At 25.9% G+C, this 18,739-nt stretch overlaps 1 protein-coding gene across 5 annotated transcripts in view; it reads right to left on the bottom strand.

Annotated features, from left to right (window-relative positions):
- LOC127152304 (WD repeat-containing protein 7) overlaps nucleotides 1-18,739 on the bottom strand; it is a 123,031-nt gene that overhangs the window by 75,760 nt on the left and 28,532 nt on the right. For 4 of the 5 annotated variants that reach the window (XM_051092885.1, XM_051092887.1, XM_051092886.1 and 1 more), the window contains exons 15-18: nucleotides 14,992-15,225; nucleotides 12,813-13,309; nucleotides 7,039-7,124; nucleotides 1,453-1,512 (exon numbers count right to left, since the gene is read on the bottom strand). In XM_051092885.1, the coding sequence (XP_050948842.1) occupies nucleotides 1,453-1,512; nucleotides 7,039-7,124; nucleotides 12,813-13,309; nucleotides 14,992-15,225 (877 nt within the window). The remainder of the gene's footprint in view (nucleotides 1-1,452; nucleotides 1,513-7,038; nucleotides 7,125-12,812; nucleotides 13,310-14,991; nucleotides 15,226-18,739) is intronic. The other variant, XM_051092888.1, reaches the window with a different exon arrangement.

Raw genomic sequence — 18,739 nt, 5'->3', positions numbered from 1 at the left:
TGTTTCATGTCAAAATATTTTTACAAATTTTCTAAAATATTTTAATTTTTAATTTAAATTTATTTTAATATACAAAATGCTTGTGGAAAATGTTTGGAAATTTGCATTTTAAATTACAATTCCACTAATGCATTTTCAGAAATGCATTAAAAAAAAAATGCATGGAAAAGTTTGCATTTCCATACAATTCAATTAATGCATTTTCAAAAATTTAACCATTTTCATCTGTAAGAAATTTTAGATTTTAATTTTTCATGTCAAAAATTTTTTTTACACGTTTTCTAAAATATATATATATATTTTTTAGGAAGCAACATTAACATCGATAGCTAATATAATATAATATAATATAATATAATATAATTTAATATAATATAAAAAGCTTGTGGGAAATGTTTCGGAAATTTGCATTTTCAATTACAATTCCATTATCACATTTTCAAAAATGTAACCATTTTCATCTGTAAGAAATTTTTGATTTTAATTTTTAATGTCAAAATATTTTTTACAAATTTATACAAATAAAGTACAAAATGTTTTGCTATGTAGACTAGACCAGGGTTATTATAATTAACCAGAACATAAAATAATATTTGTTATTTAAAATAAACAAACTGAAATAAAATAAAAAAGAGATACGAGAGATAAACTGTTATACTTAATTAATAGCTATATTTATTTTTTTTACATTTTATTACCATCTCTGGCATGGTTTTTGCTTAATTGTATTTTGCAATTTGTATAAAATAAATAAATAATATTATCTATCTAATTATTGAATTTACATTATTAAATATTATATCAAAATCTAGACTAGATCTCTAATATTGGAAAGAAGCATAGCGTAGAAACACTAAAGTATTAATATAATATAATATAGTATAATATAATATAATATAATATAATATAACATTTGTGGAAAAGTTTGCATTTCCATACAATTCAATTAATGCATTTTCAAAAATGTAACCATTTTCATCTGTAAGAAATTTTAGATTTTAATTTTTCATGTCAAATTTTTTTTTACACATTTTCTAAAATATTTTTCTTTTTTAAAGAAGCATCAACATCAATTAATTTCAGAAACAGAACAATTAACTTTTTAAAAACTGCATTAATGATTTTATTTTTACTGATTTAGAAGTTTATTATAACCTGAGAAAATAGATAATGATATATACGTAAAATAAGCATGCAGTCCAAAACATGTACACACAGACAGACAGACAAAAACAGACAGACAACGACTACAAGCACAAAGTACAGTAGAAGAGTGTAAGTGAACTGAACCTAGAGACAAAATAAATCACAAACACAATCAACACACACAGGCACTGAGCGCGAGGCCGACAGGATGAACGGGAGAGAGAGAGCGAGGGAGCGAGCGCGGCTAAAGAAAAGAAAAATAGAGAGAGAGAGAGAGAGAAACGCCTTTATTCAGAGAGAGAATACCTTCATTGACTGAGGGAGAGTGAGACACTCCTGAACCAGAAGACGGAGCAGCGACCGCAGCTTGCAAAAAGAGGAAAAAAGACGTGAAACAGAAAGAAAGAAAGAAAGAAAGAAAGAAAGATAGAAAGGCCTCCAGCAGTGTTAGAGGAACAGAGCAGCAGTTATTAAAGGAAAATAAACTAAACACATCAGTACAGAAATCACACGAACACAGGAAACCCAGAGAAATTAAAATCTAAACACCACTACAAACTGGTTATTAGTATAAGTATCAGAAAAAAAAAAAAAAAAAATTAAAATCATTATTATAATTTACCATGGTAAAAACAGTAAAAACAGTTTCCATCAAAATATGTTAGTTAGTGTATGTAGTTACACATAAAAGGCTGTTTTTTTTTTTTTTATATAAATTATATTTTATATATTTTATTATATTTTTATATATTTATTTTTTATAAAAATGTTAAATATAAATATAGATTTTTTTATTAATACAACAATACTAGTATTTAAGAATTGTACTGTAGTATTAAAATAAATTGAACAATTGAACAAAAAATTTGTTTAAATAATTTTCAATTTCTAAAAAGTTATTTAATGCAAAAACACAAAACAGTTCTTGCACATCAGATATTAAAAAACATTAAAAACGCTTTAGGAATATTTCTGTTATTATAATTGTATATTTATTTATTTTTTTTTTATATAATTATTTTTTATTAAAAAATATGAAATATAAATAAATAAATTATATATATATATAATTTTTTTTTATGACTAAAATTTATATAAATGTCATACATTTTTTCATGTTTAGTTACCTTTTTGTCTTCACTAGCTCATTTAATATTAAATATTCCTGCAGACATATACATTTATTTATTTACATTTTAAATTTACATTTTAAATTTAACAGTTTTGGCACACCAGATATTAAAAAAACATGAATAAAGTTTTAGGAATATTCCTGTTATTATAATTGTTTACCGTGGTATTTAGGTGGAAACTATGACTACTGCAGTAAATGTTTTGTAAAGTATGTGCAGAAACCTGAAAACAGATGAAAAATATATGGTTAATTCAACAAAATCTGAATGAGGTGAAGGTTTAATGGAATTGTTTCGATTTAAGCTTTTAAACTATTGATACTATTATATCTGTCTGTGAAAAATCAAAATAAAATAATAATAATAAAAAAACAGTATTCCACTGAAAATGTCCTGATGATATTTCCATACAAGCCATTTCACTGCACCTGTAAAATAAATAATTTGAAAAAAATAAAATAATAATCAAAATGTACAATTCTCCCTGACTGTAACCAACAGAAATGAGAGAAAATAGAAAATTAAAATACAAGACGACACCTTTCCTTCAGACAAACTAAAGTCAACGAGACTTCAGCTCATTCAAGAGTCTTTCACACACATGGCAGATGCAGCTCTTGAAACACACGTTCATTGAGCAGATGAAGGCTGAAGATCTACTGCTGTGACTGAATGAGCAAGAACTACAAATCCCATGAGCACTTGAGAGAGAGAGAGAGAAACAGAGAGAGACGGCAGAGCAAAGCCATGCATGCAGACAGAGAGACAGTGAGCCGCGGCACCGTCCTGGATGGAGAGAAAAATCACAAACAAACATTTCTACTACTACAACATCAGCATCTCTACCTCTACACGTGTTTACTAGTGATAAATCAGTGTAGTGGCTACTACATACAGTATCTGGCCATAGTGATATTGCTGACAATGGTCAATAGTCACATACATTATCACACACACAAAAAGTGTTAGTTCTACAGCTGCAAAATCTGTGTAGATTATTTATTATGTATTAATTATTAAATTATTTCATTCATTATTTTGACTGCAATATAAACTTTTAACATTCCATATTTCATAAACTTTTAACATTTCACATCAAAATAAAATAATTAACAGTTAAACCAACGACATTTGTATTTTAGAGCAATATTGTGGCTATACTGTGATTTGAAAAGGTTCATTTAGAATTTCTGCAGGTTTCATGAAGGTAAATTTAATAAGAGACAAAAAATCCGATTTTACTAGTCTATAAGTTTTTTAATTTATTTTACAATGACTGTTTACCCAAATAGCAGTATAATCTGGGAAAAATTAAATTAGAAAATAAAATGGTAAAGGAAAAAAAAATATACATAGTGTTCCCAATATTATACAAAACTAAAATGTGTAGCATTTTTAACATTTTTTTTAATTAAAAAAAAAAAAATTAGAAATTTTTATTTTTACATTAGACATTATAAATCTACTTAGCAATGAATGTTTGGCCAAATAATGAAAATGTTTGTATAATGATTTAATATTTATTAAAATAAAATAAAATAAAATAAATGTATTAACAATTAAATTAAAAATGTAATTTAATTTGAAATTTATTTATTAAGACTAGTTAATTTTTTTAAACTAAATGTAACATTTTTAAACTTTTTTTTTTTTTTTTTTAATTCTTGCATCAAACATTGTAAACTTGCTTAGCAATGACCTAATCCTCTAATTAGGAAAAAACAAAATATTTATTAAAATAATAAAATAAAATAAATAAAATAAAATGTATTAACAATTAAATTAAATTAACAATTAAATTAATTTATTAACACTAGTTTGTTTTTATAAAACTAAATTTAACATTTTCAAACTTTTTTTAATAAAAAAAAAATACATTTTTTATTCTTGCATTAAACATTATAAATTTACTTAGACGCAATCCTCTGATTAGGGAAAAAATAAAATAAAATAAAATAAAATGTAATGAAATTGAAATTTAAAAAAAAGAAAGAACGGCAAAAAAAAAGTAACTTTTTTTTTGCTTTAAATATTATAAATCTACTTAGCAATATCTGTTTGGCCAACTAATAGTTTCTTTGATTAGGAAAAATAAAATAACAATTAAATTAATTTATTAACACTAGTTAATCTTTTGAAAACTAAATATTAAATAAACATTAAATGTTTTTTTTTTTTTTTTTAATAACATTTTTTACTCTTTTTACTCTTGCATTTAACATTATAAATACACTTAGCAATGACTGTTTGGCCAAATAATAGGTCCTCTGATTAGGATTTTTTTTTTAATTAAAATAATAAATATAATGAAATAAGAAAGATATTTAAAAAAGAAAGAATGGCAAAAAATAATAATAATAATAATTATATCAGTGTTCCTGTTGACCAAAATACTTTAGAGGCCTCTTCAATGCTCTCAGACTGAAACTTGCTCCTTCATCCCGACAGCTAAAGCCAAATCTGCTAAAAACGGCGGCGTTTGTTTCTCTAAATCCCCGGTTCCTCCGGCACACGCTCTGCTTTTATCTCGGCACGCGATTTAAAGAACGACTCCATTAAAAAACACTTAATAACACAAGCTAAGCACAGTTTCACAAACCCGTCCGGATCAATAAGAGGAAACGAGAGGAGGGAGAAAACGCTACACGCGTTGAATAACTTTCATTATGTGTACAAACCTAAAGAGAAGTGTTTGATCAATAATCTCTGCACATCTCAGAGGACTCGCTCTCTCTCTCTTTCTCTCTTTTTCTCTCCGAATCGCGCTCTTTCATAACATTTTCCTTCCCGGCGTGAGAATTCATCGGACAGGCGCGTGTCAGAACGCCGGACACGGAGGCCTGACGCTTCTCGCTGCGGTTTTGTCCGCTCAAAGACTTTTAGCATGAGAAAGAAACGCTGCAGGCCCTTCTGGTCAAAGAGAGGAGCGCGACAGAAGCCACTTCCCCTCTGAATGGGCCGAACAGGCGTGTGGCGTGTGTAACTCAACACAAACCATTATTCACAGTCCTCCTCTATTGTGCATGAACAATAGCTGCTCCGGACGGGGGACAAATTAGGGCACGTGTTGAGGAAGAGCGAGCGTGTGTGTGTGTTACTAACAGGTTTTAAACAGAAACCCTGCACTAAACGGGACAATTTCTGTGCTGGACGCGATCTAGAAGTTCTCCTGAAATAAGTTTTTAAATGCAAAATAAAACTAAGACTAATTGTGATGAATTGTGAGTTTTGCCACTCCTTCAAAAAAAAAAAAAAAAGAAAGAAAATGTTTTTTTTTTAAAGAACAAAAGTGCACTAAAATAGAAAGTACTCTTTGTAAAAAAAAAAAAAGATTTAAACACTTTTTGAAAAAAATAAAAATAAAGATAATAAAAAAGAAATTACAATTTTTAAAAATGTACACATACTTTATAATGCAAAAACAATAAAGGCAATGCCTGTTTTGCCAAAATATATTTTATTTTTATATAAAATATATTTTATATTTTAATGAACAATTAAATTAATTTATTAACACTAGTTAATCTTTTTAAAACTAAATGTAACATTTTTAACAATAAAAAAAAAAAATTAACTTTTTTTTGTTTTTGCATTAAACGTTATAAATCTACATAGCAATGACTGTTTTGGCAAATAATAGTTCCTGTGATTAGGAAAAATAAAATATTTATTTACTAAAATAAAATAAAATAAAATTAAATTAAAATAATATAAAATAGGAAAATAATTAAAAATAAAAAAAAATACAATTTATTAATTAATTAGATTGAATTAACAGTTAAATTAATTTATTAACACTAGTTCATCCTTTTAAAACTAAACTTTCCATTTTTAAAAAATTAACTTTTTTTTTGCATTAAACAGAATAAATATTACATATTACATATGCATTATTATATTACATAAAATAAAATACAATAAAATAAAATAAAATAAAATTTAACAATTAATTAAATTAAATTAACAATTAAATTAACTAAAATGTAACATTTTTAACAATTAAAAAACATTTTAAAAATATTTTTGCATTAAACATTATAAATCTACTTAGCAATGACTGTTCGGCCAAATAATAGTTCCTGTGATTAGGAAAAATAAAATATTTATTAAAATAAAAAAATAAAATAAAATAAAATAAAATTTTAAAAATGATTTTGTAAAATTACAATTAATTAATTAAATTAACAATTAAATTAATTTACTAACACTAGTTAATCTTCTTAAAACTAAATTTACCATTTTTCTTTTTTTTTTTTTTTTGCATTAAACATAAAATATATATTACATATTACATACGTATTACTATATTACATAAAATAAAATAAAATAAAATAAAATTAAATTAAATTAAATTAAAAAAATTAAAAATAGCCACCTTGGGTAAATCTGGTGCGTTTTACAGTGATTTTATATATTATTAATGTGCATTGTTCCTGATTAAACAAAGACAAAAAAGAAAGAAAGAAAGAAAGAAAGAAAGAAAGAAAGATTAGATATAGAAAAAACATATATCGCTTATTGTTAGTTCACGTTAGCTAATGCATCAACTAATGAGACCTTGTTGTAAACATTTTTACAAGAAACTTTTCTTTTAAAGAAAATAAATGTATTGAAGGAAAGAGACATGTATGAAGTATTTGACGGTGAGAGAGTTTGTGTGTGTGAAGCAGCATTCTGCCGTTTGTTTTACATCGAGAAGAGAGGGTTTTCATGTCGGCAGACTTCATTTTGGAGGCGAGCGCTCTGTCTTTGTAGTTACCTTGTTTGATCTGTGCTTGCAGGGCCGGGCTGGAGGCCTGCGGGCCGCTCTTTCTCTGGGTCTCGGGGGTTCCTGGTCTTGGGGGCCTGAAACACAAAAGGCCAAATGAAATATTTAACACACACATCCACAGCACAGAATTTAACATCACACCGGTACAAGTGTGTGTGTGTGTGTGTGTGTATAAACCCCTGAATACATGCATGTCGACATCCGTCTGTGTGTGTGCGAGAGAGAGAAAAATCATCACCAAAAGCATTAACAAAAATAATAGTTTTTATTGCTCTTTGTTAAATCCTGTTGGCCACTATGAAACACTTCTGTATTGTTTTTACTTAAATGCTTCAGTTTTAAGTGAATCAATAAGACCTCTTTTCCTTAAATATGTTGTTTCCATTAAAAATAATAAAATAAATTATTTATTTATTAACACTAGTTAAAATAAAAAATAAATTGAAAAAAACAAAAATAAATTGTAAATAAATTTGGCAAAATAAAATAAAATAAAATATTTTTTTAGATTTCTACACTTACTAAAACACTTTGAAAATTAGCAAAATATTGTGTAAATATAGTTAGTGCCAAAGGATTAATATAGTTAACTTAAACTAAAACTAAAACCATAAAAAAAGTTTTTGTTACTTGAAATAAACTTTAAATGATATAAAATAAAATATAAAACTTGAACTTGTCTCAGGCTAGTTCCATTTATTTAGTTTTATTCAGTTTATTTTATTAATTAAAACTATATAGGCATATTAAAAAAGAACTAACAGAAACCAAATTTAGTAAGAAAAAAAGTTTTACAAATGACAAAAATTTTAACTAAATTTAAAATGAAATAAGAAAAAAACAACTAATTTAAATAAAATACTTAAATGAACCAAAATTTCCAAAATATTGAGAATTTTTGTCAATATCATACAACTCTAATGCAAATGCATATTAAAAAAACTATACAATTTAATAATTAAATTAAATAATTAACTCTAAGTATATTAAAATTAAATTAAATTATAAATTAAATACAAATTGCATAAATGTTAAAAATTCAATTAAATCAAATCAAATTATTAAATTAAATTAAAAATGGTATAAAAAACAATTTCTGATGAAAAAAAAAAAAAAAGTAGAAATGGGCAATAAAGTTTTACCTAAAAAGAATTACCTAAAATAAGCACAACTTTAATAATTTTAATAAATTATTATAATAATAAAATAACTAAAATAAATGTAGATTTTATACCAATATTAATGTTATTAAATTCTACGTAAACTGATTTTGTTTATTAATTAAAAAAAATATTTAATAATTTTTTTTTTTTATTATAACTTAATTTGAACTCAAATTTATATATTTTTTTTCTATATACAATATGTATAAGCTGGTGTTAAACAAATAAGTCAACCAGCAAATATTAAATATTAAGATTATAGCGAAAATGAAAAGACTGGAAAACACTGAAATATATTCTTCTGTATCAATGTAAGCTCTAGTGAGACAAACTCTTGTCATTTAGAGGAAGTAAAGACAAGACGTCTTACAGTTAGCTTGTTATCTCTCTCTCATACTTCCTGTCTTTGTGTGTGTTCATTCAGTGTTTTAGTGTCTATCAGGTTTCCCGAGTCTCGTCCTGTGATCACTGGTCTCCGCTCCACCCGTCATATTCACTCTAACGAGAGCCGGAGCTCGTTAAAGAGCTTCTCTGAGATCTTTCATTGCACATTCGGCTCAGAATTGAGTTTTTAAAACCACATTTTGAGAAAAGATATAAAATAAACGACTTCTGACCGACTTCAAGAAGCTGTAGGTGAGTAGTTTGAAATGTTTCACAAACTATGGAGTCAAAAGGTATTTGATATGAACTCGGTGTGTGTCTGTCAGGGAAGTTTTAGGCGCTTTGACTGTTTTATTGGCCGTAAAGGCTTCTGAACACATTGTAAAAGACCGTAAAACTGCAGTTTGGTGGAAAGCGTCCAAACATCCACAAACCGCAGTAATACAGATTTTATTTCAACTCTAACATTTTATCCTGGACGTGTTTAATAAGTTATCGAAAATCCCATCTTTCTGGAGCACAGACGTGCGTTTTCACTTTCCACTGCGTAACTTTGCCCTCCAAAAAGATTAGAAACTGAATCTGAAGATCGGCCATAAATGTGAAATTGCCTCATAAAAATCAGTGGCAAATTTTGCTCAGAGCAACACACAGATTGAAAGATGTTTTGATATGTTTTAATATCCGTTTGTGATCTTTTTAAAAATGAACAAGGATGGTTTTCTAGCTTTGGCATCACCTGAATAAAATTAGCACTTTAAATAGTTGTACAAAATATCAGCGTTTAAAATTATACATATGACTAGAAAGTCGAAAAATAAAAACATGTTTATATCATGTTTTATCCCATGTTTTTTTTTTTTTTTTGCATTTTTTTTTTGGCAAAACAAATCTCATTCTTTTATTTTATTTTATTTTTTTTGGTAATGTGAAGAAATAAATATTTTTATTTTAAATTAATTATAAGCATAACTTCTAATACTAGTAATTAAAATTCATTACTGTAATAATAAATAACTAAAATAAATATATATATTTTATGCAAATATTAATATTACAAAATTCTACGTAGACCGAATTTTTTAAATGAATTTCATATATATAAAATACAATTCTAATTTTAACTTATCAAATTTATATTTTACATGATGCTACAAAGATGAGCATCATTTTCTAAAATAAAATAAACAAAATATTACCTAAAATAAGCATAACTTTAATAATTTCAATAATTACTAGTAAATAAAATGTATTATTATTAATAATTAGCTAAAAAAATTATCTATTTTATACCAATATTAATATTATTAAATTCTATGTAAACTGATTTTTTTAATTATATATATATATATATATATATATTTTTTTTTTTTTTTTTTACTTATCAAACTTGCTACAAACATAAGCATCATTTTATAAAATAAAATAAACAAAATATTACCTAAAATAAGCATAACTTTAGTCATTTCAAGAATTACTAGTACTTAAAATTAATTATTATAACAATAAATTACTAAAATAAATATATATTTTATACCAATATTAATACTATTAAATTCTATGTCAACTGAATTTTTACAATTCATTTAATATCTGAAATATGTAATATATATTCTGAATAATTATTATAGAATTTGGTATAAAAAAATTTATACTATTTAAATATATATAATTGCAATATTTACTAGTAATTAAATTTAATTATAATAATACATCAAATGAATATATATTTTTCACCAATATTATTATTATTAAATTCTATGTAATCTTAATTTTTTAATGTAATTATATATTTAATTATAATTATATATTTAATTATATAATTATATATATATATATATATATATATATATAAAATAGGACTTTTAATTTTAACTTATCAAATGTATATTTTACATGATGCTACAAAGATAAGCATCATTTTCTAAAATAATTACAAAAAAAATTGCCTAAAATAAAATTTAAAAAAAGTACAAAAAACCTGCATGTCTCCAGAAATAATGATATATTGAGTGACTAAAATAATCAGTAGAGTGGTTTTGATCATAAATAAAACCTCACGACTAAATCGAATGTGAAAATACAACAATTACAGTATAAATCTACCTCAAACTTTCATGAGCTCTCATTATATTGACTCCTGAAAGTTATTTCAAGGTAAAAGTGACTTTGAACGAGATCGGCGACGCTGCCCTTCAATCCAAACATGATCCACAAACACATTGACGGGCCGTATCGACGGGTTTCACGTGTTTTCCAGCCGGCCGTCAGTTCACCTGCAGAGCACGACGCTCACATCTCTCACCTGCGGACAGGCTGAACGATCAGCAAACAAACAAACAGCGGCCGCGGTACGAGTCGGAGCTCGATACCCTTCGGTCGCCTCCACCCCGCGGGCCCATCATGACCAGAACGACAGCACCCGTCCCCTGGGTACGAGCGCTCGGCGCTGCCCCCGGGTCCAGATGAGACGCTTCACGCTTTGAGACTTTCTATCTCACTGTCCGCACGCGCACCTGAACCTCCATCCAACCCCTGGGAGCCCGAGAAAATTAAAGCCCCCAGATACGCAAAAGAAAACACAGGTAAACAATGGAAACAGCAGGTTGAGTCTGTCTGAGCGATTCACCGTCCGCTGTCCGCCTGCTGCTTCAAGGTTGTTTACTTTCTTTGTACGGTTTTTGTTTTCTGCTATGTATATGTGCACGAGACACCTGAAACACTACAGCGCTCTGTTCTTTTGCTCTGTGGCGCTGGTCTGGTTGAAATACCCATCTAAGATGTCTCTTACACCTGGTATTAGCATTCATCCTAGCTCACCTGATCACACATGGTCAGCTAAAATATTTTTACACAAAATTAACTATTATTATTACAGCCCACAGCCTACAGCCAAAGCACATCTAGTCCCATCTAGTACTTTCAAAGATAGTTTAAAGGCTGAGCCTATATATATGAAATATAAGATGTATATAAGATTACATGGTATATAAATATAATAACCAATATTATTATTACATTTTTATTTCAAATTAATTTATATCAGAATCTATTTTTTAATATTGGTAATAATATTATTGAATTAATATAAATATATAAATATATAAATATATTAATATATTAATATATTATATATATATATATATATATATATATATATATATAGGTATTGGTAATATTATTAAATTCAATATAAACATTTTTTAAACAATTTTTTTAAATAATTATACATATATATAAAATAAAAAATATATATAATATAAAATTATATATATATATAAATATATATAATATTAGATTATATATAAATATAATAAGTGATATCACATTTGGTGTAATGCATTTTGCATTTTCTATACATCTATAAATACGTTTTTTAAAATAAAAAAATTAAATGAATTATATATATATATATATATATATATATATAAATATAATAACCAATAATTATTTATTATTACATTGTTAATTTATATCGTATCTATTTTTATATTGGTATTAATGTTATTGAATTCAATATAAACATTTTAAAATAAAATAAAATAAAATAATTATACAAAAACAGAATTTAAAAAAAGTAAATAAAGTAATTGATAAAATAAAAAAAAAAATTATACAAAATGTAATAAAACACAATATTTATATACAAATATAAAAAGTATGTATTTATAAATTACTTTGGTTAGAATCTTTTTTTTTTTTTTTTTTTTTGTGCATGTATGTGTGTATGTATATGTTGAAATGAACATTATTATTAATAAACGAGTTAACACTTTAAAATAAAATAATGAAAGTATTTTTTATTGTTAGTTTAGAAAGAGTTTAATTTAATTAAAAATGTATATTGTTAGTTAAAAAAAGCACTATAAATAAAGTTTAGGTTAACTAATGTAGTTAACTATTGCTATTTATTTATTTAAAAGCAAATAATTAATTTACACCAAAATTAATAATAATAAAAAAAGATGATGTATTTTGTTAATTTTGGGATAAATAGAAAATATTACATAAATTATCCTAAAACTAGGCTTCATTTTCTTCATGCAAAATCAAATTTCTTATTTTTATTTTTCTTTCTTTTGGGATGAAATTTGACCCAGTCTATCATTATACGTTCTGACCCTAATATGAAGGCAGTCTGCATTCGTTTTAGTGAAGCAATATTTCATCTAATGTGATTATGCTCCAATATTGAGCGTTTGAGTGTGCTTTCACCTGGCCGGCGCTTTCTTCATGTGCTCCCCGATGAAGGTGGCGTTGGTCATGCCCATCAGCGTGTTGGCCAGCGAGATGACGGACAGCAGGTGCTGCGTGGTCACGGCTCTGGAGACGCCGTACGTGCCTTTGCCCACGATCTCGGAGACGGAGAGCTTGCGTCCCTCGGCGCATCCCTTGGCCAGCTGCCGGAGCAGCGAGTCTTTGAAGGTGGGCAGCATGAGCGACATGTGTCCGCCGCGGGAGATCAGGCCGAAGGAGATGGGCGTGTGCGGTTTGAGCATGCCCAGCCGGTTCAGACACACCTCGTCCAGCTCTCCGTTCAGACCCCAGGCGTGCAGGCAGGACATGAAGAGTTTGGCCGTGTCCATGGTCAGGTTGTACTCCAGCAGACTCAGAGACTTGGACTTCTCCTCGCGCCGTCGCTGCTCCTCCTCTTCATCCTCATCTTCGTCCAGCAGGTGCTCCTTGATGTTTTCTTTAATGGTCTCCTTCACCTGTGCAGGTCATGTGACAAGAGAGAATTAATACACAACAAGCAAAACCAACAACAGACAATTTTTTGCTTTAACTTACATCTACAATTTTGACTATAAACGATAACATCTTAAACTATGTGTGATCTTTAGCTTTCTTCCTATAAAATCTGAACACGAAAAAAAAAATTGTATAAAATATAAAAGCTTTAAATTTAAGTAAAATACAATTAATTTAAAGTATATACAAATAAACATAAATAATATAATTAAATGTAATTTTTAATAATATAATTTTTAATTATATAATTATGAAAAAATATTTTAAATAAAATATAAAACATAATTAAATACATTTACATATAATTATTATAAGTAAATATCATTAAAAGTATTTACAAATAAACAAATAATATAATTAAAGGTAATATTTAATAATATAATTCATACTATTTTTATGGAAAAATATTTTAAATGAAATATAATTAAATATGTTTACGTATAATTAATATAAGTAAATATTAATAAAAGTAAATACAAATGAACATAATTAATTCAATTTATAATTTAATACAATTTTAATTATATTATTTTAATGGAAAAAATGTTTTGAATAAAATATAAAATATAATTGAATAGGTTTACATATAATTAACATTAGTAAATATCAATAAAAGTAAATAGAAATAAACACAAATAATATAATAAAATATAATATTTAACAATAAAAAATTAATGATATTATTTTATGAAAAAATTAAAGAAAATATAATTACATATGTTTACATAAGCAAATATCATAAGTAAATAATATTTACAATTATTATTTTAAAAGGTATTATTTATTTGTTATAAAATATGAAGTATTAAATACAAAAAAAAAAAAAAAAAAATATATATATATATATATATATATAAACAATTACAGAAAATCCATTTATAGATAATTTCAAAGTATATGATGCATTTTTATTATTGTTAGAATTATATATTAAATACACACATAATTTAAGTATATTTAATATAATATAAAACATTTTTATATGAAATATGAAATTAAATATTTTAATTAAAATATATTATTTATAATTATATTAACAATAAATAATATAATATTATAAAATATATAAATACATAAAATATTATAAAATATATAACTTATACCATTTAAAATACATCATTTATTATTACAATAATTATTTCATTAATATATTATACTGAAACATTTTCATAAAACATAAAAATATTAAATGTAATATATTTAACATCATCTTTAAATAAATATTAAAAATATTTATAAATATTTTTAAAAAATCTTTATTTTATCAATCTTAATTTAATACAATTATATTAAAAATAAATAAATAAATAAAATATATTAAAAAAAAGTGACTTGTATGTGTAAATTTGCCAATAAAGGACGTTCATACCATTAGAGCAATTCAAGGTTCAAGTATCACCATATTATTTTGCAAATCTTAGATTTGCTGCATTGAAAAACAAAAGTAGATGCAGGAACCAACATCAGACAGATTTATAGACTTGACTGAAAAAGCTTGACTGTTTTCTGTTGACTGTTGGCCAATGACAGTCTTCAACGATATAAAATAAGCCACTTTTTGTCCATTTAATGATTTACACACACAATCATGTGACCTCTTTACAAACCCCGCCCCGTTTGCCAAGTCAATCCTGAGTCTGACCTGTTTGAAGATCTTATTGGCCAGGAAGGAGCCTCCCTTATCGGCCCCGCCCGGCGCTTTCTGCAGCGTTTCTGGAGAGACGAGCGTGGGATTGGGCCGCTGCGCCTCCTCCGTCAGTAACTGGATGATCACGGCCTCCACGTCGAAGAACAGCACGTGCATGTCCGGATCCGTCAAGTTCGTCTTCATGGCCTGCACCACCAGAGAGTTATGGGAGTATTTGGGAAGGTTTCCCTGCAGCGAGAGACAAAGGAGGAGACATTTAATAAAAGAAACGTAGAACAGACGCCTCAGTTTTGTGTCCTGCCACTGATTCAAAGCAAAGCGTCTTTACAAGAGACGCCAAGAAAAAAATGTGTGTGAAACTCTTCTGTGCTGCTGAAGTTGAACAACAGAGAGCTTCGGGTCAATGATTTTGCTCCGGCGCTCTGGATGATGAAAAGAAAGCTGCAGTGAGAGCGGATGACAGTCATTTCTGTACCAAAGAGTCAAACGGCCTTTCTTTAAAAGCTAAACCTGCTCACAGATTCAGCCAACAGGCTTTAAAACCACCGTAACAACACTGAAAGACCGTCAAAACATTTTATTCTTGTTTTTTTTATAATAGAAGAACTGATCAGAATATATTTTTAAAAATTGGTGCATAGTGCAAAATCAGTATGAGATAAAGTACATTTTGAATTAATAATGACTTTAACTGAAGCAGGAATAAAATATGGGGAAAAATGTAAATAAATTAAACTGTAACTATAATTATAATTATTATATAAATTACACAACATATATATATATATATATATATATATATATATATATATAAAACATTTAAATTAAATTAAATAATTGTCTCAGTATTATTATAATATATTATTATATTATTATCAGTAACAATTTCACATGTATATTAAAATAAAATAAAATAAAATGTTTATAGCAATATAAATACATAAAATATAAATTATATTTTATTTTATATTAACATAAAATTAACATAAATAATAAAATAAAATAAAATAAAATGAATATGCCTTAGTAACAATTTCACATGTATTTTATATTAATCTAAAATAAAATAAAATATGCGGGTATTATTCTCAGTTCTCATTTCATTTTTCATTTTTCCATTGTTTAAATTTAGTTGAAATAAAATAATCAACTAGATAAATAAAGAAAGATGTGGGTGTCAATTTCATATATATTTAATATTAATATAAATACATAAAATATAAATTATATTTTATTTTACATTAGCATATAATAAAAGTGTCTTATATTAATCTAAAATAAAATAATATAATGTTTTTTATATAATATGAAATTTACTTTTTTATTTAATTTTATATTTTGTTTAATTTAGTTTTTGCATCCTCTTATTTTATATATTTTTTTATTTTATTGCATTTTTTTATTTCAAAAATAAGTATTTTTATATTTTTTTTTATTTAATTCTGTTTTATTTTATATTTAATTATATTTTTATAAAATATAAAATAAATGTGAAATTGTTACTCAGACCTTGATACATTATTTTATTTTATTTTTTGTATATTATTTTATTTTTATTTTATTGTATTTTATTTTCAAAAATAAGTATTTTTTTATTTATTTTATTTTATATTTATTTATATTTAAAATCAGATTATTTTATTTCATCCGCATCAAATTTTTCTTCTTTTACAGTATGCATCTGAAGCCAGACTGCAACAGATGTGTTTCATGTTGGTTTGCTAGAAATGTGAAGGAAAATAAGAGGCCTGAGTGTTTGCAACCGAGACCCACAGATTTTTTAAAAAAATAATTATTTTATTTTATTATTATTTTTTTTTTATTATTCCTTTAGTTCTGGATTGCTCTAATAATTTTATTTCATTTCTTCTGTATATATATATATATATATATATATATATATTTATTTTTTCTTTTTTGTTTCAGCGGCTGTGTTAAAGCCAGACTGCAACAGTTGCGTTTCATGTTGGTTTCCCAGAAACATGAAGGCAAATAAAAGAGGAGTGAGGCCTCATGCGTCTCTGTGTTTCTGATCAATGCGCTGAGCTCCGGCCCCTCAGTCCGCCGTCAGAGCCATTGAACAGGAAGACAAAGACTCAAGGAGTCTCGGCGTTGCAGTGAGGATCACACAGAAGCACATGAAACACAGCACGACTTCACTGCAGTAAATACAATCAGGAACAGACTGCAGTTTGTAATTCGAATGCACAGTCTATAACAGCTCATTTATTTAATGCGTCATAGTGCATATTTATGATGTAAGCTCTAAAGCATCACATTTCAGCAGAAGTTTTTGGTTCGGAAGCTCGTCCGAATGCTCTGACAGCGGCCGCTCGTAAACATCCTCCCTGATGTTTCTAATGGATCGCAGGTGCTTTGTTCATCGAATTAACATTGAATAACAATTAGCAAGCTCGCTATTTAATACGGGCCGACTGGAAGCAGATGAGATGAAATGAATGCTGCAGGCCTTAATGAGCATTAGAGATTATTACACAGATCATGAAATAAACTGATTATCCAGCGTGCTGAACAACTTTTGACGGATGTGTTTGAAGAAAACTCGCTGATTACTGCCGTTAAAATGAGCCGCGTTATTAGCTTTTGATGAGAGGAACGGCTTGAATCACATGAAAACGCTCAAGAACGCGTCCGGCTTGTGTTTCATCCCACAAATCAAACACATTATCGTTTACTTTGAGAATGTGGAGCCTGTTTTTAGAATAAAAAAAACAAACAAAAGATTATGATTATTCTGCTCATTGATTGATTTGATTAGTTAGTTTGTTGTTTGCTTATGTATTTATTTTAATAATTAGTTTTCATGTAATATTTATTTATTAATTAAAGCTGTATTTATTTCAGTTTATTTTAATGTATGTATTTTAATTCATTTATTTATATTAATGTACTAATGAATTGAAAACTTGAATGAAAAGTTTTTAGAATTATATAAAATAATTATGATTAATCTGCTATTTAATTTGTTTATTTTACTTATATTTTTATTATATATTTGTTGTAGATTATTTTAATGTATTTAAATTTTACATATTTTTTTATTTTTTATAATTTATTTTTAATAATATATTTTAATTCATTTATTTATTTTTGAAGTTAACATAACACAAAAGACTCAAAATGTTCTGTTTTATTTCTGTCATGAAATCACATTTTTGAATAAAATAACATTCTAAATGTTTTAGAATATAAATTAATTATCATGATTATTTGGCTGATTATTTCTTTATTTACTTAAATTATTTATTTTAGTTAATTATTTTATTTCAATTAAACCTAATAAAAAAAAATTAAAAATGAAATTGTCACTAAGAATAATACCCACAGTAATACCCACATATTTTATTTTATTTTATAAACATGAAGGAAATTAAAATAAAATAACTTAAAATAAAAAAATAAAATAAAATAAACTAATATACAAAAATAATTATACATACATACATACATACATACATATATATATATATATATATATATATATATATATATATGTGCAATTCAGTTTTGTTTTTCCCTTTTTTATTGTTTAAATTTAATTGAAACAAAATAATCAACTAAAATAAATACTTTGTATTATATAAAAAATTAAATTAAATTAAAATAATAAAATAAACAATCCAATAACAGAAACAATAAAATAATATACAAAAATACTGTAACTACACGCATATTAAATATCAACTAATAAAATATAATAAAATAAAATAAAAAGTAAAAT

Source organism: Labeo rohita, chromosome 21 (assembly GCF_022985175.1).
Source record: "Labeo rohita strain BAU-BD-2019 chromosome 21, IGBB_LRoh.1.0, whole genome shotgun sequence".
NCBI classification, from domain to species: Eukaryota; Metazoa; Chordata; class Actinopteri; order Cypriniformes; family Cyprinidae; genus Labeo; species Labeo rohita.
The sequence above is the reverse complement of the archived record's forward strand: the minus strand, read 5'-3'. Positions and strand labels throughout refer to the sequence as shown.